At 43.0% G+C, this 24,267-nt stretch overlaps 1 protein-coding gene across 1 annotated transcript in view; it reads left to right on the top strand.

Annotated features, from left to right (window-relative positions):
• Positions 1 to 23,489, top strand: part of jade2 (jade family PHD finger 2) — a 110,446-nt gene extending 86,957 nt beyond the window's left edge. The window contains exons 10-12 of the mRNA XM_034683563.1: positions 3,336 to 3,467; positions 16,350 to 16,495; positions 19,113 to 23,489. Of these exons, the coding sequence (XP_034539454.1) occupies positions 3,336 to 3,467; positions 16,350 to 16,495; positions 19,113 to 19,922 (1,088 nt within the window). The 3' untranslated portion in view covers positions 19,923 to 23,489. The remainder of the gene's footprint in view (positions 1 to 3,335; positions 3,468 to 16,349; positions 16,496 to 19,112) is intronic.
• The last annotated feature ends 778 nt before the right edge of the window (positions 23,490 to 24,267 follow it).

The following is a 24,267-nucleotide window of genomic DNA, read 5'->3' on the forward strand; positions in this document are numbered from 1 at the left end:
TTGCAGAAGAATGCAGGTATTTCAATAAATCAACATGGGCTCAATCCAACTCATCTCTCTTTAAACAAACAGATAATAAGAAGTGTTTTTTACAGGCTGCCGGGGACAGGATGATGCTTTTGATTACTTATCCCTGAGCAGCTGACACTGGATGGAGTCAGACTCTTTAGAGTTTACATGTAAATTATCGTTTTCCTCTCAACCAAGCTTTTACTAGACTTTACCATCTCTACTTTAACTTCATCAACATTCTGACAAAATTCTACCACAATAAAGAAAAACACCATACATCTTATGCTCAGGGTTTAAAGCTTAACACACATCTGCAGACACAGACTCACACAGCATGTAAGGACGGATGCAGTCACACTCTGCTGACTCACACACACACACCACACACACACACACTGATGATCTCTCTCTGTTCTGAGACATGGGAAGCTCTTATTGTTGGGACGTCTTGTTGTTACAGGCTCCTGGTGTTTACACAAACACAGAGTCCCGACTGCACGGCTCGCTGACTCTCCTGCTGCTGTGCGTCATGTTTGTGTCCATGTGTGTGTGTGTGTGTGTGTGTGTGTGTGTGTGTGTGTGTGTGTGTGTGTGTGAGCGAGCTCTGGTACAGCAGGTGGCAGCTGCAGGTTCATTACAGATATACTGGGGTTTGGAAAAGCTGGTTGTGTTTGTTTATGTGGCGCTCAGCAGTCACAGCATGGGGAGATGAACTGACACATACAGGAAGTTTAAATGTTAGTCTGCAAACTAGATTTAAAACGTACAGGCTTCAATGTTTTCAGAGTTTATTTAGTATGAACAGTTTGTTCTGAATATCGCAAACCCTGAAGTAAAACCCCGTTTTTTAACCTCTAATAAATACTAACTACATATCACCACAGCATACGGATGTGAGAAACATTTGTACCACGTGTGTTTATGTTTTAAAGTTTGACTGCAGCCCCATTCAAATGAATGGGAGAGACAGAGTTTTTGACCTATACTGCAGCCTGCCACTAGGGGGAGCAGTTTTTGTGGCAGCCTCACTTCGAGCCGAGTGAGATAAAGTCTATGATTGAGACATTGTGAATGTCATTGATGAAACCATCTCAAATTAATAAATAAGTAAAATTTAGGGGGGAAATACTTTTTATTACTTTGCTTTTGATGTTTGTTTTTTACCTTTAGTCAGTCCCTCCAGGATTTGGCGGGATTTTTTTTGTGATTGTTGCGTCCCCAAAAAGCCTTTTGAAGCTTTTTGAAAAAATTGCGGTGAAAGTTGCGATTTTTTTTGTTGCTTTTTTCCCCCCAATAACATCTCAGGGGCAAGCAAATATGCTAAATTATAGTTGTTTTTAGAAAACATTCTTGATGTGGCCACTGACTGTATTTTGATTCCCTTCATTCACAGAAAAATGCCATGAAAGGGCTGTGTTGCACATTTACGACGGTCCCTGAATGCACCTCGCAGCAACTGATGCACAGTCAGTTCACGGCACTCTGAAATGCATCTGCATCTTTGATGACGAGGAGTTGATCCAAACTTACTGAATGTGTCTGATGTTTCACCAAACTGGATTAAATCAAGCTGTAGATGCAGAGCTTTTTACGGTAACCACGGCAACAACGTGAAACATCAAATAGTAAACAGACGTCCCCCGGTTGTGTCTGTGTCAGTAACGCACACCGGGGGGTAAAAATCATCAATGAAGATGAGACAGATGCATGGAGGTGAGGAGAGCTGGTTCATAAAGCACACCTGCTGCAGGTAGAGACCAAGCTAACACTGAGCCCCTCAATCTATAAATAATAACGTTGTCATGGTCACTTGTCCTGCCCGTTCTCTGTGCGTGTTTTGTTGCTGAAAAGTGCCAATCAAGTGAGGATGTTACGTTTATGTTCAAAGGAAGTCAAATTGATGACGAAACCGATGACGTGCAGGGGCTGAGATTGATGTAATTGGTCAAATTTGCGGGAAAGTTGCTGTGATTGTATAAAATTGCAAGGCCGCGAAAAAATCGCGCTGATTGGTTGAATTTGCGTTGATAGCTGCGATCGCGAAATCGCAACTTCCTGGAGGGACTGTATAGTCCACCTTACATCCTCTGACTCGTGTAGAACTCATTTACAGTCACATGAACATTATGAAGCCAAACCTCTGTGTCAGCAAAACAAAGAAATGACCCCCAGAGGGAATAATAATAACATTATTATTATAATTAACAATAATAAAGTTGTTTGAATTGAACTGAACTGAAACCTCAAGATAGAAAATTTGAAAAGAGCTTCATCGTATCATCTTTGTTTGTTTCATAACCCTGATGAATAATCTAGCAACTGTGAGCGATTTTTGGCATCCCTTGAAAATACGGCACTCCTGTGCTAAGTTAGTGTTTACTGTCGTGCATCAGATCATATAAATGACAGGAGGTGTCTTACGCTGACTTTTCAGATCCGGTGTGTTTACCTGTGTTTGTTGTGTTACCTGCCTGTCTCTCAGCTGGAGGGAGAGAGCGAGGTTTCCTGGAGCGCGAGGACAGCTCGCAGCGGGGAGGCTCTCTGCAGGGCTCTGTTACATGTCATACAGAGCGTGTGTGTGTGTCTGCGTGCATGCGTGTGTGTGTGAGTGTGTTAGAATCGTGCTGTTGTGGTACTTTTTGTTCAATAACGTTATTTTTACATAGACATTAAAACGACACTCAGTTCATCCTCAGACCTCGAGGAACCTGGAGACTAGTCTCTGTTCTCTGAGTTTGACTTCTGAGGTTACCGGAGGTCATCAAGTAGAAATGAGTCTTGGATCCAACAGCCCATCCCTTCAACTTTTTACTAGAATACTAAACAGCCTTTACAACCAGCATTAACATTCCTCCCAGGCGTTTCGGTTTTATCGAGGTGGAGCAGCAGGATAAATGTGCCACTGAAGATGAACTATGGCTCTATCACAGACCTCATCGGGAGGGGAGTCACATTTAGCCAGTGACACCTTCATGAGAGTGTTCCTCTAAGATGTGTGATGTCTAATAAACATTTCTGACTTAAAGCTGTTGTTACAAGCTCTCTGGGCAAAGTAAGGTCACATCATTCATGTCTGGAGACTGGGAATCCTAATGCAATGAATCTATGTTCTCCACTTCGTCACTCTTATTATCAACATGTACGTCCGCATGTCCAGCACATGTTTACCATCTGATCCAGCTGACATAGGACTTTCTGTGTTTCAGAGTTCTCATCTTTTGTATGCAGCTACCTCAAATGTTCCCCGAGGCTGGCTGACACTTTCCAGTGAAAATCAAGTCTGAATGGAATAAATCAACTAAATCCTTTTTGTCTCCCTGCAGAGAAAAGCCAGGAGGGAGAGAAGAAGAAGCAGAATGGAGTGAAGGAGAAAGGGAAGGAGAGGAGGAAGAGTAGTCCTGAGAAGAAGAAGGAGAGATTGAAGTCAGAGAACGGCTCCCTGCTGAAAGAGCTAGGTATGTTTTGGCGCTGTGTGTACAAGTATGTGTGTGTTTGTGTGTCTGGGTGGATGAACACCTTTAACACACACTTCAAACAGTATGTATGGAACTATTATTGTTCCAAAAGTATTTGTAAATGTGTATTATGATCCACAAATGCATAAAGACATCTACAAATATGTAAACATATTCACAAATGTATACATGAATCCACAAACCTGTACAGTCATGGCCAAAAGTTTTAAGAATGACACAAATATTACATTTTCACAAAGTCTGCTGCTTCAGGGTTTTTAGGTGTTTTTGTCAGATGTTTCTATGGTATAATGAAATACAATTAGAAGCATTTCATAAGTATCAAAAGCTTTTATTGAGAATTACACAGAATTCATGCAATAAGTCAATATTTGCAGTGTTGATCCTTCTTTTTCAAGACCTCTGCAATTCTCCCTGGCATGCTGTCAATCAACTTCTGGACCAAATCCTGACTGATGGCAGTCCATTCTTGCATAATCAATGCTTGGAGTTTGTCAGAATTTGTGGGTTTTTGATTGTCCACCCGCCTCTTGAGGATTGACCACAAGTTCTCAATGGGATTAAGATCTGGGGAGTTTCCTGGCCAAGGGCCCAAAATCTTAATGTTTTGTTCCCCGAGCCATTTTGTTCTGACTTTTGCTTTATGGCAAGGTGCTCCATCATGCTGGAAAAGGCATTCTTCATCACCAAACTGCCCTTGGATGGTTGGGAGAAGTTGCTCTCGGAGGACGTTCTGGTACCATTCTTTATTCATGGCTGTGTTTTTAGGCAAGATTGTGAGAGAGCCCACTCCCTTGACCGAAAAGCAACCCCACACATGAATGGTCTCAGGATGCTTCACTGTTGGCAAGAGACAGGACCGATGGTAGCGCTCACCTCGTCTTCTCCCAACAAGCCTTCCTCCAGATGCCCCAAACAATCGGAAAGGGGATTCATCAGAGAAAATGACTTTACCCCAGTCCTCAGCAGTCCAGTCCCTGTACCTTCTGCAGAATATCAGTCTGTCCCTGATGTTTTTACTGGAGAGAAGTGGCTTCTTTGCTGCCCTCCTTGACACCAGGCCTTCCTCCAAAAGTCTTCGCCTCACTGTGCGTGCAGATGCACTCACACCTGCCTGCTGCCATTCCTGAGCAAGCTCTGCACTGGTGGTGGCCCGATCCCGCAGCTGTAACACCTTCAGGAGACGGTCCTGGCGCTTGCTGGACTTTCTTGGGCGCCCTGGAGCCTGTTTGGCAACAATTGAACCTCTCTCCTTGAAGTTCTTGATAATTGGATAGACGGTTGACTGAGGTGCAATCTTACTCGCTGCTATAAACTTCCCTGTTAGGCCCTTTTTGTGCAATGCAATGATGGCTGCACGTGTTTCCTTGCAGGTAACCATGGCTAACAGATGAGGAACAATGGTGTCATGCACCATCTTCCTTTTAAAGTGTCCAGTCACTCAATCATGACAGATTGATCGCCAGCCTTGTCCTCATCAACACCCACACCTGTGTTAATGTGTGTGACACCTGTGTGTCATTGAAATGATGTTAGCTGGTCCTTTTGTGGCAGGGCTGAAATGCAGTGAAAATGTGTTTTTGGTGATAAAGTTCATTTTCAAGGCAAAGAGGGACTTTGCAATTAATTGCAGTTGAGCTGATCACTCCTCATAACATTCTGGAGTATATGCAAATTGTCATTATAAAAACTGAAACAGCAGACTTTGTGAAAATTAATAGTTGTGTCATTCTCAAAACTTTCGGCCATGACTGTACACAGGTCTGTAAATGAATAAGTTACAAATGCATACTAGTGATGAATCTCTTAAAAGTCTAAGTGTTTTTAGCAATGACCTAAAGACACACACAAGTCCCCGCTTACAACTGAGGCGTTCCTCTCATTGGCTGTCTGTCTACACGTGACTTTTGCGACGGTTCTGCCGTGTGTGATCCACAAATGCGTAAAAACCAAAACACACTTGTGTGAGGCGACGGTTTTAATGCCCCGCACTCAGGCTCACAGGCGCCGGCTGCAAGGCCAGGTCCACTTTGCTCACTCTAAAGTCGACCACCAGTTGTAATGTGGGCTTCGCTGCTCTTCTTCTGGAAGGAAGACCGCAATGGATCGTCCGCCGCCTGCTGTAAATACAAGTGTGTGGTTTTGAATCAGGTTTCAGTGGTAGTATTACCCGTCTTGTGTTCAGCTGTGATGACCCGGCAGCTGGCGCCTGTGAGCCTGAGTTCAGGGCATTAAAACCGTCGCCTCACACAAGTGTGTTTTTACGCATTTGTGCATCACACACGGCAGAACTGTCACTAAAGTCATGTGTAGACAGACGGCCAATGAGAGGAATGCCTCAGTTGTAGGCGAGGACTTGTGTGTGTTTTTAGTTCATTGCTAAAAAACACTTAGACTTTTAGGAGATTCATCACTAGTATACATTTGTAACTTATATATTTACAGATCTGTGTACAGGTTTGTGGATTCATGTACACATATTTGTGAATACGTTTACATATTTGTAGATGTGTGTACGCATTTGTGGATCTTTGTATGCATTTGTGGATCATAATACACATTTACAAATACTTTTGCAACAATAATAGCTCCATAAACATCTTTAACACACACTTCAAACCTTATGTTTGTTTGTGTGTGTGCACACAAATGAACCTAACCCTGCATACTGAAACAGCAGCACATCCTAATGCATCAATAATTTATAAGAGGTAGATTTTTTTTTATAACAGATCAAAATTCAACAGAACTCAGGACATTATGTTTCATCTGAATTGAACTTTATATGTAGATTTATTTTGTCTTAACTAAATTATTGATGCATGAAGTGCTGCAACTTATAACGAAGCAACTTCTTTCCTGCTGGGATCAACGTCCTCTTCGACCTGCAGAGTTCCCATGTCTCTTCCTCACAGGCTTCATGCCTCCATCTTCAGTTCTGTCATTCGTTTACTGCGTCCTGCTCGGTGTAGATCGAGTGTCAGTTTGAGGGTGAAATCTTTAATAGGAGTCGACTGATCTCTGCCTGCAGGTCTGATCTGATGCATCAATCTGTCAGCGGTGTAACGTCACTCACAAACAGAAGAGGGTAACATGAGGGAGAGAGATAGAGCTGTAAATCATGCAGACTTCATCTGAGCTACATAAATACATTTCTCAAGGCCAGTGGGATCCTGATCATTGTCCTAAAGAGTACAACAAAAAGTAAAATCTATCTGAAAATCATGAGAGCAGAGTTTCAGCCCTAAGTTACTGATAGCTCGAGTTTCTCAAGAGAAAAGCAGTGTTTATGCATTGACTGATTTTCAAGTACAAACGCTGGTCTTTTTAAAATGACTCTCCATCGCTCTGTCCAAGCGTTAACATCTTTCTCTGCATGCCTGGAGTCGGATGAGCTTGTTTGGAGTCTTGGCAGCTCCTGACATCCTGAAAACATCCTCAGCTCTTTCTTAGTGGAAGCTGCTTCATGGGACAGTAGAGCTGTGACAGTTTGATGAGAGCTGCTGCTGTTTGGTCATGGCAGAACTAGAACACGCTGTTGGGATCAAACCCAGTGTTTCCTCTTCTCTCTTGTTCATATCACAGCTTTCAGGCTTTTATTTTGAGGAGTCTCCCCCTGCAGTATGACACAGACATGTAGAGCCATTCCAAAAAAGGAACATCCACACATTGTGACAGGTTGAGAGCAGAAAGACAGGGACAAGGTGAAGTAGAAGGAGCTGATCAACAAAACATGAGCTGTGTGCTTCAGCTGAGTTTTTGCTCAGTGAATAACTTTTGATCCAAATACTGTTTGATAGTTTTGGTAATGAAAATGATCATATTTTCAGTCATTGAGATTAACTTTGAAAGGTTAATACACACCAAACTTCACTAAAGTCAAGTTAAAAACAGCTTTAAGGACATTTTTCAGTATTCCTTTTTTTTACTCTTATGCACAATGAACACACGTACACCTAAACACAACCTGTAACTAAAAATAAAGTCCATATCTGAAGTGAGACCAGAAAAAAAAGGAGCAACTTCTGGTTCTGGGAGATGTTTCTGCGACTCTGATGTTTGTGAAAGGGAAGGAAGAAGTATGCAGTATGGAAGAGGATCAGGGCCACTGAAAAAAAAAAGAAAAATAAGGTCAAATTTGTATTTAGAATTATTATTATTCTGAGAAAAAAGTCAAAATTCTGAGATTGAAGTCAGAATTCTGGTGGATTTTCAAAATAAAAGCCATATGAAATATAAAGATGTGCCTTGTAATTATATATTTGTCATTACCATAAATCTCAGTTTTCACTGATATGTTTTGATTCAGACTGAAAGGAGAAAACCTCAAAATGTGATGCTGCCAATTACATCTACACCTGATTTGGAATTTCAAAATAAAAGCCTTTGGAAATGTAAGGCAAGGCCAGGCAGCTTTATTTGTATAGCGCATTTCATACACGAGGACAACTCAATGTGCTTTACATTAAAATATTAAAGGTGACATATCAGGCTTTTTTCATCAATATATATTGGTCTAAGAGGTCCCCAGAACATGTCTTCAAAGTTTATGCTCAAAAAAACTCTTTGAAATCAGATTTTGGTCTGCCTGAAAAACCCTCTTCTTCAGCCCTCCTCAGAACACTCTGTTTTCCCTCTGACCACGCCCCCTCAGGAAGTGGATGTGCGTCGGCTGTCCAGCACGTTGATCTAATGTTTACATGTTGGCTGAATATACACGGCTGCTCAGAGACCCCCGTTACTTCAACCCTCTGAATCTGATCCTGAATCTGATCCTGATGGAGAGGCGCCTGCAGCAGGACCTTTCTGAACCATTGGTCACAGATTTAGTGTTTCTTGTTTTATTTATCAGTATGTCGACGTGTGTCTTGGTACACAGCCACAGCTACGACATGTAGCTATGTGGCTATGCTGACTAGCGCTAGCACTTATCCATGATAAATAAAAATCATCCACTAGATCTTCAAATCTGCAGACGTGGGGAGTAAAACTGACCTTTGTGTTTATTAAGACAGCCTACAACTAGCATGCCTCCCTCCTAAGCTCCTTGTTAGCACACATTTGGGGGATTCAGTATTATTTTATACAGTCTATGGGCTGAACAAGCTCCGAGCTCTGACTTCCTGTTACAGACCGGATATTGTTGTTACGTAACAAAAACACGGAAGTCTGAAACGGCTGGTTTCACACACATTTACAGAAAGGTGGAGAAATCAGAACAGGGGCAGAATGGATTCTTTTCATTCTCGGGGGGTTTGTAGACAGGGACACATATTTCAGGTAGAGAACCATTACAAAGTTGATTTTGCATGATATGTCACCTTTAAAAGCATTGGTAACATTCAGACAGGCATGAAAGAGCACAATTAAAATGACAAATGTAATTAAACTAAAAAGAAAAGACAAATTAGAATATATTAAAAATTACATTCAAATTTGAGTGAGTTAAAATAAGCTAAGATAGGAAGGCAGTGGCAAATAAAAAGGTCTTAGCATATTAGTGATGATTTTGGATATTTTCAAAGTGAGATTCTTTGAAAAATCTCTGTTTCCATTGACTAATTTCAGTTCAGACTTAAAGCAGACAGAATTATGACTTTTTTCTCATAATAATAATAATAATAATAGAAATAAAAAATGTCCCTTAATTTTTATTTTTTCAGTGGCCTCTTCCATAATGCACTAAATTTTCAACTAATCTTAATAAAACTCTGATTGCACTTATAACAGTAAGAAAGATGATGTGGTGCTCTGGCTCTTTTGTAATATCCACAGCTAAAGGACTTCCTACAGACTGAAGCACAGCTGTATTAAATACTACTATAAACACTTGAAGTTTTCATGCATTCAAAAACCGTTGTTTTTTATTTTGAGCTCATAAACCCTTCAAATAAAGTTTTAAACACTGAGCTTTCAAGTGAACAAAAGATAACTAGTGAATTATTTCTTAACATAAGTAATGAACTTGCAAACAACAAAAGGAAAGAGACTCAACTTGTGATGTACTCCATGTTTATGTGGGCGTATAAAATGGAAAACAAAGTCCTCCATATCTTAGGGCCTCCTCTAAAAACAAGCTCTGTGAAAAGCTTCTATATGTAGGACATCAAGTGGGAGGATTTGTAGCCTTACATAATCTGTGTTTATTGGTATCCAGATCTAATAAGTTTTAAATATTCCTGCAGTAACTTTTCTGTAAAGAGCTGTGGGCTGTTAGGACAATTACTGTGCATGATTATATCTGAGAGCAGAGATGAAAATGAGTTTTGATGAGTAGCTCTCCAAAATTATTTATCCTCCTCTCCATCCGCTCACCTCCATTCTGAATATGAATGAGGATTTATTACCTTTTCATCGAGGATGGGAGTTGATTAGACTGATACCAAAGGTCATATTACTATCAGCGTAGTTCTTATCCCCACTCTTTTTAACTTAAAAAACTGTGGCAGTGATCGCCGGTGTTTTGGTTTAAACAGCGACCCTGTTAACTGGAGACTCTCAGCCGGATGCATCCCTCATAAACGTCTTTAGACCATCATTAAATATCTGATGAGGATATTTTGAAATCTTAATAAAAACTAAACTAGTTTGCATTCCCAGGAACTCCCTCTGTGTTTCAACAGCTGTGTAAACTCCACAAACACTGACACGTTCAGCTGAAGGTCTCCAGTTTACAGGGTCACTTTTAAAACCGGAACACCGGGAGGAGAGACGCATTCACGGTGGGCTGAGAGAAGACTACTGTTACAAGCTGCTAAATCAAGAGAATCACAGCTTCTTCTTTTGAAAAGTACACACACATACAAACAAGATAGAACAAATAAAAACTAATGAAAGAAAGAGAAATCAAGAGATCACAGATGTGTTTGATGTTATTGTGGACGGCGGTTAATCTACCAATCAGACAAGTTCAGCATTGCAGGCCCCGACCCCCGAAAACCCCAGGGCTTTTTGAAAAGTACTACCCCTCTAGCAGGGGCTTTTTAGAGGGGAGATTATCTACCCCAGAACTAAATTTAGACCCTGGGTCCACCGGTCAAAACGCACATAGTTCAGGGGTAAAGTTCCTCTGGTTGAAAAATGCCTCTAGTGTGTACACAAGTAGGAGCAGCAAACAAAATAAAGCAGTCCACAGACACATTGATACAAATATGGCTCTAACACAGTCTTTAGATCCAAACTAAAACAAATATATATCAGCATTGTGCACAGCAGAAAAATTAGCAATCAATAAGACACAACCTGAATTGTGTCTTGAATAGATGCCTTATGTGTTATTCTTAAATCAAGCAGCTTGAAGATGTTACTCAATCTGAAAACTGAAGTTTTATTTTGATGAGACTGTAAGTGAGACAACCGATGTAGCTTATTCTACAGTCAGTCACTCAATTTAAGATTCCCAGACGAACTGAGACAAAAAAGAGGTGTTCTTAATCAATTTAAGATTCAACCATACAAAGATTAAAAACAAGGTCATTAATCCAACATGTCTCAATCTAAGAATTACTTGGCAAGTGCAGAATGATTTGTAGTGCATAATCTTAAAATCAGGCTGCACCTTCTTTTGAGTCATACGATCACTGTGTCTCTCCATCTTTCATCCTCCTGGCACTGCAGTTGTGAGTGACCGACTGAGGGGGTATGCTCACTCAATAAGGTAGTAAAAGTTTGCAACAGTGAGGATGACAAAAACATAAAAAATGAAACCAAAACTTGATTCTTCTTTCTAAAAAAGTGTCATTTAGAAAATTCTTTAAAATGCCTTTAAAGCTGGGGTTGGTAGTCTCAGAAAACTAGCATGAATTTGAATGTAGCATTTCCTCAGGACTCCGTCTAACCCCCACCCCCACCTGACTGATTCAAAACCGGTCCTCACCAAAACATTATCATAGTGAAAGTTAAAAACACAAACAAACATGGCTGCTGTTAGCACTCTCACAACTGACATGCTAGCATTATCCAGTTGTACCGGTGACACGATATCAGGAGAAAAGTTATAACACATATATAATACTGTAACAGCTCTACTGTTTGTTAAACCTGTTCAGTGTCGATGTTCTTAATTCCTACAGTGTTGACAGTCAGTGAAGGCATCAGGAGAGGTGTAGAGTGTGCAAGCGGGAGAGAGGAGAGACAAGAGGAGAAGTTCTTCATTCATTCAAACATTGATTGTTGCTTTGTTGGTTGGCGTGGTAACGGCCGACAGTGACTGGTTATTAAAGATCAACGTGTTCACCAATCGGCTCGTCATCACTACGCTACAGTACATCTACATTTCTGTAGGACTTAGTAAATGTCATTCATTCTTTTGCTTGTCAGAGCCCCCGTGGTGAGAGCTTTTTAGACTCTGATCCGGACTACAGTCCTGAGCAAAACCCCTCATGGGGTCAGAGGGGACAGGCCCGAGGTGGAGTGAGAGGGGCAGTCAGTAGAGTCAGGGGAAGCAGAGGCAGGAGATGGGGAGTGCATGCCAGGGAAGTATACGCGCAGGAGGCGGGCAGAATGGCAGGACGGGATTTGATTGGTTTCATCATTTGGCTCCTGATGGCAGGGATTGGTTGGTGTTTTCCCAGGTTTACTCCGGCTGTAGATAGCAGCTTTTTTTCACTCTTTTTTAAGAACACATTATGTATTGATTACCATCAGGACATAAAGATCATTTTAACCAGTATAACAAAAAGTGTATCTAAATCTGATTACCAACCCCAGCTTTAATGCAAAGTTTCTGTACAATAACATTCATTTCCTCAAGTTAATACATGATCAACATAAATACATCGTCCAGCAAGCGTCCAGCTTCGTCTAACTCTAAAGTCTCCTCTGCAGATCATAGAAAGTGCATCATATGTGCATGTGTATCGAAGTGCAGAGCCGTGTTTGAGCTGCTCACCCACACACACAGTCAGCAGTGACGCAGGACTTTGTCTCATTTCCTTATTTAACCAGAGCCGAGGACCACAGAGCCGACAGTATTTTCCTGTCCAATTGAATTTAATCAATAAACTGAGCGACAATAACACAAGACAGAAGAGGATTTTTGGCTCGGTCTCACTTGCTTCCTGTTCTGATATCATCTCTTTTTATTTATCTCTTTCCTCCAACAGTCACCCTTTCTGTCGTTCTCTCTCTTTCTGTCTATCTGAGCGATGAGAGATAAGAACTGTGACTTGATGTAGCAGAGATGTTGGGAAATCATCACTCACATTGTGTCCATGACAAATGACAAACAAGCCTGTCTGTGTCTGGGGTGTACTTTTTCTTTTTTCATGCACAGCCTTATCGTTTGTCTAAGTGTGTGTGTGTGTGTGTGTGTGTGTGTGTGTGTGTGTGTGTGTGTGTGTGTGTGTGTGTGTGTGTGTGTGTGTTATGTATGCTTTCCACTGTGCCAGCGTTATGTATATGTATCGTTCCCGTCACAGTGTGTCCTCTGTGTGTTTGTTTGTGCATGCTGTACGTGTTCATATCTCACAGTCTCAGAGTGTGTGTGTGTGTGTGTGTGTGTGTGTGTGTGTGTGTGTGTGTGTGTGTGTGTGTGTGTGTGTGTGTGTGTGTGTGTGTGTGTGTGTGAGGCCATCTGTTCTCTGTCGGGTCTGGTCCTGACTCCCGGGGCTTTGTCTTCCTCTCAGTGCTCTGGGATCAAGAAGACAGATATGTACCAGAACTCCTTCTCAGATGTACTGTCCCCTATCCCCACAGTTTATCAGCGGGCCCATATGCCGCTGGTGATTTGGAAAAGGGAGATTGTTTTTGAAGACTGCTTGTTGACTCCTCGGAGGAACTAAGGGGGCTTCATCTTCATGACTGATATCGATTGATATCTGTAACACGTTTCATCACAAATACAATCGAATTAGCATGTTTGAGTGTGAATTTAAACCCACAGTACAACAATCAATCAATCTTTATTTGTACAGCGCCAAATCACAACAAACGTTATCTCAAGATGCTTTTACAAACTGAGCAGGTCTAGACCACTCTATGTCAAATTATGAACAGAGACCCAACACCAAGACAGGATAAGACTCAGTCTGACCCAAACTTAATCCAGCATGAGCATTGCACCTCACAGTATTTAGCTAGTTACAGTGGTGAGGACAAACTTCCTTTAACAGGCAGAAACCTCCAGCAGGACCAGACTCATGTTAGACACACATCTGCTGAGATCGAGTTGGGTCTTGAAAGAGGGATAGAGGGGAGTAAGAGAGAGAGGTGATAGTGATGAGACGAGTAGTAGAAGCTGTTGCCGCTGGAGTCCAGAACGTCTGAGTTAAAGTAAGTGATGGGGGGGTTGGGGGGAAGGGGGTGGGATAGGATCCCAGTGTGTCAGTGCGCCAGTTCCCCCCGGCAGTCTAGGCCTATAGCAGCATAATAAGACCTGGTCCAAGCCTGATCCAGCTCTAACTATAAGCTTTATCAAAAAGGAAAGTTTGAAGCCTACTCTTAAAAGTAGAGAGGGTGTCTGCCTCCCGGACCCTGACTGGTGGATGATTCCAAAGGAGAGGGGCCTGATAACTGAAGGCTCGACCTCCCATACTACTTTTAAAGACTTTAGGTATGATGAGCAGGCCTGCATGTTGGGAGTGTAGAGTTCTAGAGGGGTAATAGGGCACTATGAGCTCTTTAAGATACGAGGGTGTCTGATTTTTAAGGGCTTTGTGGGTTAAAAGAAGGATTTTAAATTCTAGTCTAGATTTTACGCTTTTGGAAGAATGGTCAAAAATTCCTATAAACACACTCCTCAACCTTGTGGACAGCCTTCCCAGAAGAGTTGAAGCTGTAATAGCTGCAAAAGGTGGACCGACATCATATTGAACCCTATGGGTTAGGAATGGGATGGCACTTAAGTTCATATGTGAGTCAAGTGAGGCAGGTGAGCGAATACTTTTGGTAATGTATATGTAAAAGCGGTGGATCTACTATTTTCAGAAGGAGCTTCAAATCATGCGTGTGCTTACCATACATGTGGCTGCGTCATTAGATCGATATATGTCGTCCTGAAGGCCAACTAGCCGAGCACAGATGGATGTAGTCGGATCATAGGAATATAAATCGATGCATCGATGTAGTGGACGAATCAATACACCCCTATTTTCTACCCCTTATGTGGAGTGATTTTAAACGGTATCCTTTACATCCCCAGTAATGACTGACTTTAGTGAACGGTCCGTCTGCAATAACAGATGGTACTTATAGATCCAGGACCCCGTGACATCATTAAGTCTAGTTTTAAAAGCTCATTGAAGAAAACAACTCTGTCAGGTCGGTTGATACTGCCAAGCTTTTTATTCAGTTATCCATGATTGTGTCTTGCTCTTCTGTTCCTCAGGTGTTTAATTTGCTCTATTTTGCATGCTTCCCTTTTTCCCATCCTTCATTGCCTCAGTGGATCTTCTGATCGCTCTGTTGCTCCTCCTCAAACCTTGTCTCTCTTTCAGTTTCTTTCGTTTTTATCTCTGAGTTTCCAGCCGTACTGTTGGCACTCCAAGAACAATCCTTAGACTGTAGTGAGGGCTTCAGACCGAGGAACACACACACACACACACACACACACACACACACACACTGCCTCTCTCATGCACAGACCTGGTCTTGGCCAAATCCTACAGCTAGTGCATTCCTCACCCCTCACTGCTGCTGGCTAGCAAATCGTTTCTCACCACAACAAAGTCAGCTGTTCTGTAAAAGACATCCTGGGGCGGTTTGTTGCTGTGAGACGAGTGTGCACCGGTACGTCCTGAGCTGTTCTCCAAACTGCAGCAGTCACATCGCACAGTCTTAAACTATTGCTTTAGTGACACCAGGACCTTCTTTGATACATTAGCATCAGCCTCTAGTTTCCCTGTAGCTAAAGGAGGAGGAGTCAGTGTCATCATCTGGTTATAAAGAGACAGCTTCACTATCATCAAGAACAAAATGATGACGTGATATCTCCTCAACATTCTGTTAATATTTGCAAACAGAGTACATCAACATGCTGATGTCAGCATTTCTGAAAGCGCTCGTCACAGACCTGCTAGCATGACCGTGAACGCCTCCTCAGGTTTAAGATAGAAACTCTGAAACGATGTCAGGTTTGGACTCTGGTACTCTGAGCTACAATTTGAAGACAGCTGCAGACTACAAACGAGCAGGTTTCAGGTCTACCTCCTTCCTACCTTAGTGTGACCTCTGCTACTCCCTCCTTTCCTCCATCATCACCTCCTGTCTTCATCACGCTTTCTTCAGTGCCTCTATTTTCCCTCTGTCACCTCTCCCCTCCCTCGGAGCTCTCACGACTCCTGCAGAGACATGCTGCGTCATGGAAACGACCCACTCAGTGTGTGTGTGTGTGTGAATATGTGTGTGTATGGGTGTTTGATAGCTGGTGTGAAACCCACCTGAACAGCACCTCCTGCTGTCCTGCTTGGCAGATCATTACAGTCACTGAAGATTTACTGGGATGTCTGAAAAACAGGAGAGGGGCGAAGGAGCTCGGATCAGTAAAATAAGGAAGCAGCTGTCTGTGTTTTAAAGAATCTGTTTGTGAAGATTTGATCAAACTCAGCTGATGTTTTCATGGTTATGATTCTTAAGAGTCAGGTGTTCTCCACAGAGGGTTCATCAGACTCATAGTTTGGCACACAGGTCTTTAATTGCATCTCTGATAAGCTGTAGTGTTTTTTATTCTTTGAGGCCAAGTAACTGAACCTACATTTATAGAACAAGTGTTTCCTCTGCTTTGACTTCCCCTCCTTTTCTCCCTCTTTATTTTTGACTCTGTTCACCCCTCTTGTTTCTCTGCTCTCTGTCGTTCTTTGTCATCTCTCTCTTCCACCCTACACGCTCCTTAAACTCTGTTTATGTACTGTCCCCTCTCTCCAGGTTTGTCCAAGTCCTTCCCACTGGACAACTCTTTGTTCGACAGCTGGCTCGCCCAGTCGGTTCAGATCACCGCTGATGACATGCTGAGTCAGTGGGCTCTGGGCGCCCAGCATCGGGACAAGAGCGGCAGCCTGCTCTCTGACCAGGTACGTCTTCATATATGGATTAGGGATGCACCGATCCCACTTAGTAGGTCCCGATACCGAAACCTGGGCTTTGGTATCTGCTGATACCAAATCTGCTGATACCAAAGCCGATAAAAATTTGAATTATGACACAAAGTAATGCAAACGAGCTGACGTGTTCAGGTAGGCTGGGGTTCAGGCAGAGCAGTGTCAGAAACATTAATTACATGATGGTGAACTGTACCTGGGTTTCAAGTACTAAACCAGAGGCTGGAATCCCTTTATTTCAAGGATCAGGAACAATTAAATCCAATAACCTGTCCGTGTTTTCACACTTTGAATCCATTAATAGAAGGTTTCTTCCTTCTTTGCAGTCGGCTACAGCTGACATAAACTTCTTCCTTTTGGGCTTCCATTATATTTTTAGCGTGACTGCAATCCATTGAATCATTAGTGCTACACATGTTGCAAGTTTCAGGCGGTGTTGTTAGCAATTAACATGCACCTAAACTGCAGAGTCTCTGTAGTTATCCTCCATCATGCTCCACCGGGCAAAAATGCACAGCCGGCGGCGATGATGTAGGAGACGCACACGGCTGTTGTAAACACAGAAAAGCAAAGAACTGAGATGAAGAGATCTGCCATGTGGATTGGCACTATATATCGGCCCCTTGTCACTGATATCTGATCTAGCTTTTTGAGTCAATATCTGGGCGATATCCGATACCAGGAATGGATCAGTGCATCCCCATTATGGATTCAGTTTTAGTTTTTGACTTCTTCCAAAAGGGTTCTTAAAGGTGACATATCACGCTTTTTTCATCAACATATATTGGTCTAAGAGGTCCCGAAAACATGTCTTTAAAGTTTATGCTCAAAAAAACACTTTGAAATCAGATTTTGGTCTGCCTGAAAAACCCTCTTCTTCAGCCCTCCTCAGAACAGGCTGTTTTCTCTCTGACCATGCCCCCTCGGGAAGTGGGTGTGGCCTCGGCTCTCCAGCACGTTGATCTAATGTTTACATGTTGGCTGAATATACACGGCTGCTCACAGACCCGCGTTACTTCAACCCTCTGAAACTGATCCAGAATCTGATCCTGACGGAGAGGCGCCTGCAGCAGGACCTTTCTGAAGGATTGGTCACAGATTTAGTGTTTCTTGTTGTTTTATTTATCAGTATGTCGACGTGTGTCTCGGTACACAGCTACGACATGTAGCTATGTGGCTATGCTAACTAGCGCTAGCACTTTTCCATGAAAAATAAAAATCATCCACTAGATCTTGAAATCTGCAGACGTGGGGAGTAAAACCGACCTCAGCCAGAAAGGCAGCAGGACCTTTCTGAAAGATTGGTCACAGATTCTTTGTTTCTTGTTGTTTTATTTGTCAGTATTTCGATGTGTGTCTTGGTACACAGCTACAGCTACGACATGTAGCTATGTGGCTATGCTAACTAGCGCTAGCACTTTTCCATGACAAATAAAAATCATCCACTAGATCTTCAAATCTGCAGACGTGGGGAGTAAAAACGACCTTTGTGTTTATTAAGACAGCCAACTACTAGCATGCCTCCCTTCTAAGCTCCTTGTTAGCACACATGTGTGCAGGGAATGAAAAACGGAGGAGGAGTTGAGTTGTATTTTATACAGTCTATGGGCTGAACAAGCTCCGAGCTCTGACTTCCTGTTACAGACCGGATATTGTTGTTACATAACAAAAACACGGAAGTCTGAAACGGCTGGTTTCACACACATTTACAGAAAGGTGGAGAAATCAGAACAGGGGCAGAATGGATTCTTTTCATTCTCGGGGGGTTTGTAGACAGGGACACATATTTCAGGTAGAGAACCATTAAAAAGTCCATTTTGCATGATATGTCACCTTTAAAACTAAAGGTCCCAGACTCTGTGCTTGCAGACAGAAGGTGGATCAGACCAGTTAAGGACAAGGAGGATTACATCAGACTGAGCTGCCAACTGGCTCTTTGCAGCGAACAGCAGCACACATGGTAAAATTCAAACAGCTGAAATAATCAGCAGAGTCAAATAATCCATCACGTCTTGAACTGAATCCCAGTCCACTTCACTGGAGGACAAAACTAGTGAGGAGAGCCAAAGACGGGATGTGAGGGTGGCCATTCGAACCTACTTCTCAGTCAGAGAGGAGCTAAGCTACGGGGGCATGAGGGCCTAAATTAATCTGTTTAAGCAGGAAATGTTTTCTCTGGGAATCTGGGTGGGAAATATAATAACCATTATGATCCACTGGGACCTGGTGCACTGGTTGGTGTGAGTGAAGCAAAACAAATAAAAATATCCACAAATTCAAATCAAAGTTCATTATTTCACCAAACATAGAAGCGTCTGTGCAAAAGTAATTCAACAACCTAAGATCATTCCCCTGACATTACAGTAAACAATAACAGGAAGAGCAGCAGTGTTATGGTCTGTGTCTGTGTAGGACCCCTGCTTTTAATCTACATTTGAAGCTGGGGTTGGTAGTCAGATTTAGATTTAGATTTAAGGTCTCTTTTGAATTTCTTTCATCTCCTCACCTTGCATTATTCTCCTTTCTTCACCCATCTCCTCTGTCGTCTCTCTGCTTTCCTTCCCTTTCCTCACCTCCTCCTCTCATGCAGCTCCTGCAAGGGGAGGAAAGTCTCCTAAACCTCATGATGGAGAACTCCATGCAGTCCACCTGGAAAACGCCCCAGCTCGGTCGCAAACCGCGAGGGAGCAGCAAGTCGCGTACCCGCGGACACCCGCAATCCACCAACCCCGCCCAGACCCGGACGCTTCCGCCTGCAGGGGCCGCCTCTGCTGCCAGCAGCCCCTCCGCTGCAAAGAGCCTCTGGGTGAGTGTAGGGGAGGAGAAGCAAAGCTTTGTGGGGAGGAAAGGGGAAAAATCCAGAGGCTCAACTAAAGTTCTGCCCCACCACCACCACCACCACCTTCATCACCACCAGACCAGGAGCTCTGACCTGCACAAGGACCCACCACCACAACCTCCCATTTCCAAAATGGATTCCTGTCACATCTCGGACGTCTGCAGCCGGTGGGACAGCATCCTTACTGGAAATGGAGTTGCGTCAGGAGCTAGCTGTGGTTTCACTGCAAGCTCATCCCCAGCCTCTGGCACAGGGACCACAGTGCCAGACATCCTTCATGGTGGGCCTTCGAGGTTGCGTCTTTCCCGCCAGGTTAAAACCAGACGGGGCTTCAGTGGAGGAGGAGGAGGAGGAGGAGGAGGAGGAGGGATAACAGGGCTGGAGTCTGTTAACCTCACAGGAAAAGACGCGTCTTTGCTGGACACCGCTGAAACCGACGGATACATTTCTGACGGTGAGCAGAGTGACACGGACACACACTCCGGTGGACGCAAACTCCGCTTGCCGCAGTTACATTCTGGGAACGAGGACCTGCTGAGAAGGAGCGTGCTGGCGTCGTAAAGAACCAAGACTGAAATGATCACACACACTCAGTCATTCAAGCAAAGTCCCGCTGGTTAATCCTTTCTCCATTTGTGTACACAGTCTACTAAACATGGCTGAATAGCTATGTTCAACCAAATCCCTGTCCCATTAACCAGAGGGAGATCTCTCCAGCTCCGACCTGCTTTCTTCTTTTTGGGGTGAATTTGAATGTAGCTGTTTGCCTGTCGTTCAGAAACCCTGCTCCCACAGAACCGTAGTCTCTTGTTAGGTAACCACAAAATGCTGAACTCTCCACAAATAGGAAACGAACATTACATTTAGTTTTATTTCTGTTTTGATTTCAGATTGAGTTTGTGTGTGTGGGCGTTGAAGAACCCTTTCTGGCCTCATGTCTGTCCTATCTGCCAGACATGGGAACAAACACTTTGGGGCATTATTATTATTATTATTATTCAAAATGGTTTCAGGGTCTGTTCTGCATCTGGCTTTTACAGCCTGAGATGCATCCATTGAGTCCCTGCTTCCTTGAATACGTTCAGTGGAGAGACAATTTACACCAGAGCTGGTCTAAATATGTACAGACGTCGACATGGGACAACATGTCTTCAGCCTTGAGAAGCACAACTAGCTAGTCATAAGAGCTGTAATGTAAGCACTCCTGTGTGTAATAGATGCTCACTCAGAGTTGGGGTCAATTTTCACATTTACTCAGCTGTTCATTTTTTCTCAAGCTGTCTTCAACAACTAAAAACATCAATTTCAACATGTTCCAGTTTTTGAATCAGTGAACCGACTTGACCCCAACCCTGGTGCTCATTCGGATTATCACACAGACACACAAACCACCGACATACTGACACACTGACACACATACTACTATAAGCAAATCCCTTTGCTCATGTAAAAGCCGTTGTTGAAATATTGATCTGGCTATTGTCAGCAATTTTCAAAAATTCTTCCCCATTCTGATTTTTTTTGTTTTGTTCAAGTCTTTGAAACCTGAATCTTTGAAGAAAAACCATCATAGAAACTCTGTGCCTTCTGTAGCTTGCCCTGTGCCCCCAATCCCCCCCTTACCCCAACCTAAAAAACCTTATTACCAAACCAAACAATCAGTAAGCAGATCAATCAGTCGTTTCTCAATCGGACTTGAAACAATCAAACCAAAAGGAAACCCCGTTGGGTCGGTTACAGAGCGTAGCCAGCATTGGGCTCCTTGTCACCTTAACAATTATCTAGTGCCTGAAACAAGGATGTAAATGCAGTGTTCGCCATTGCTCAAAGAAAAAAAAAATAACTCCAACAGTAAACAAAGCAGAGCCACGCAGTACTTTCAGTGCAAAAAGCTGCCTACTGTTCAGTGCCCCCCCATCCCAAATAGATCTCTGCAGTCTGGAGCCAGCCACATCCAGAGTTTGGCCACGTTACACTGTGACTGCCATGTTGCTGCCTCTAAGTGGATGCACATGGAGAGAGGAGGAAGACAGAGAATGATGCATAAGCCTGGCAGCTAAGTTACATTTGCTCCAAGGTGGCAAAACAACAAATTGTTATTTTTGTATTTTGTGTGGGTCAGAAGTATTTTTTAAGAGTAGGCAGAACCAAACAGGAGCCTCCCTGTTGCTTCAAAACATCATAGAGTTCCATCCAAGTTAAAAATGAAGAAAACATTACAAAATAACTTCTTCACAATCGTCCTTTAACTGAGTTTTGAAGCTTTCAGCCAACAGTCAAATGTTGTCAAATGACCATTAAGTGGAAAAACATGCTTTCTGAGCACCTTAGACATTATTATTCCTTTTTCCCCAGACATTACAACCACTAACTCCCTTATCTGCTCACAGATACGCATGTAATGTGCTGATTTCTAACTAGGGGTGGGAATCGAAAATCGGATCCGACCTAGAACCCGTTCCAATTGATCAATTCCATCTGAATTGTACACCTCAAATGTTATCGATTCTTCTTAACGATTCATTTCCTAGCACAATGTCACGTCACATTGCGGTACGTTGCATTACATCACACACTCTGCGACGCAGAACTCCTTCAACCACGAGGAAACATGGAGCGTTTTTCCTCTCTAAAATCAAAGTATTTTCATCCAGGCTCCAGGGGCTATATGGACTCACACGGCCGAAAATGAGGCACCGAGAGCAGGTAAAATACCTCCACGATGACCCCCAGAGGAAATGCATTTTTTCTCTCCAAATTCAAAGTATTTTCATCCAGGCTCCAGGGGCTATGTCTGGACTCACACGGCCGAAAATAAGGCACCTAGAGCGGGTAAAATACGTCCGCGATGACCCCCGGGGAAAAGGTGGTTTTCCTCTCCAAATTCAAAGTCTTTTCATCCAGGCTCCAGGAGCCACGTCCGGACTCACGTGGCTGAAAATGAGGCACTGATAGCGGGTAAAATACCTCCGTGATGACCCCTGGAGAAAAGCGTTTTTCCACTCCAAATTCAACGTATTTTCATCCAGGCTCCAGGGGCTATGTCTGGACTCACACGGCCGAAAATGAGGCACCTAGAGCGGGTAAAATACCTCCGCGATGACCCCTGCAAAAAAGGCGGTTTTCCTCTCCAATTCAAAGTCTTTTCATCCAGGCTCCAGGAGCCACGTCCGGACTCACGTGGCCGAAAATGAGCCACCGAGAGCAGGTAAAATACCTCCGTGATGACCCCTGGAGAAAAGCGTTTTTCCACTCCAAATTCAACGTATTTTCCTCCAGGCTCCAGGGGCTACGTTTGGACTCTCGCTGCCGAAAATGAGCCACAGAGAGCGGGTAAAATACCTCCGCGATGACCCCTGGAGAAAAGCGTTTTATCCTCCAAATTCAAAGTCTTTTCCTCCAGGCTCCTGGGGCCACGTCCGGACTCACGCAGCCGAGATTGAGGTCAACCTATTGTTCAGTATGTTCAAGTTGAATATATTCATATTCAGTCTTGTGCAGACATAATTTTGGAAAAAATTAAATGGTTCTTTTTGGTGTGGAAGACTGAGTAGAACTACTTTTTCCCCCTCAAAAAACTACTCAGGAGTCGTTAGGAGAACTGATAAGGAATTGGATTGATAAGCAGAATCAACAATGGCATTGACATTGATAAAATCTTATGAATTCCCACCCCTATTTCTAACCCAGTGAAGCCCTTAAACTTAAGATTGATCTCTGGTTATTAAATGAGGACCCAATGGTTAACAATGAACAGTTTCAGTTTAAAGGCAACAGACATCAAGCTGTGCAACACTTTGAGTTACACACTGAACAGGTTAACGGTTCCAACATGGCCGCCACTTCAGTTTCGCTGTGGACAAGCTCTGGTATCTGATGGCTCTGCTCTCTGCTCTGTTCTCCTGTCAGATGAATGACCACAATGTAATCTTCAGCTTCAGAGGCCTGCGCTCTTCAGTTCTTGAATTGAGTTGTTTGTAAATTTGTTTTTTAAAAATGAGTTTGTCTTTGTTGTTCTCTCAGAGAGTTGTATTTTGTACTTAAAGCAGTCCATGTTATTCTCAGGGGTTAAAAAAAACGTTTAAAAAAAAAAAGAATAAAAAGTTGAAAAATGTATGGAAAAAGTGACGCAAGACATAGATACATATATATACATACATATTTTATATCATATACAGTATATATATATATAAAGTGACGTGTGTATGTCTAGATACTTCCTTATTTGGCGATCTTCACTGTTGGAACTCCTACACGACTACTACTGAGCATGTTCCTTCTCTCAGTATGACCGTACCATCATCAGCCCTGGGTTCAGTAGAGTCAGCCGGGACTCCTGATCCCATCAGGTCTCAAATTAGGCTCCAATAAGTGATTTTCGGGGTCTACTTGACCCAGGCCTGATGACTAAACCCTTTTGAAGAGGTGTCCAATCTACTTCCTTTGTTTTCTCTGTACGGACAGCTTCTGTCTTCTAAGTGACCACGCCAAAGAACAGATATGTGTATCATGGCAGCATATTTTACATCTCCTCCACAGCAAGACAAACACATGCTCCCTCTCTGGTTTTCTTGATGAAGAATGTTAGATAAGGGCGTCACATAAATGTACCAGCGCTGAAATGTCCAGCATGGTTTTTAATCCAGATCCCAACCTGGCTTTGAGCCCAGCTCTATAGGGTTCAGACAGACATACTGTAAGCTCAGGCACTGTGCCGCGGTGTAATACGACCTCCTTCACTGCAGGGGGAGCTGTTAATTCTATGTAACCACCGTTGACAAACTTTACCTGGATTATCCCAGATCTGCATTCACTGGGTTCACATAGGAAAAGCCTGCTGCTACAGGACAGCTGTGAAATGCAGACTCGTGCATATTAACCCCCTTCTGAAAAAGCCAAATGCTGC

Source organism: Notolabrus celidotus, chromosome 5 (assembly GCF_009762535.1).
Source record: "Notolabrus celidotus isolate fNotCel1 chromosome 5, fNotCel1.pri, whole genome shotgun sequence".
NCBI lineage: Eukaryota > Metazoa > Chordata > Actinopteri > Labriformes > Labridae > Notolabrus > Notolabrus celidotus.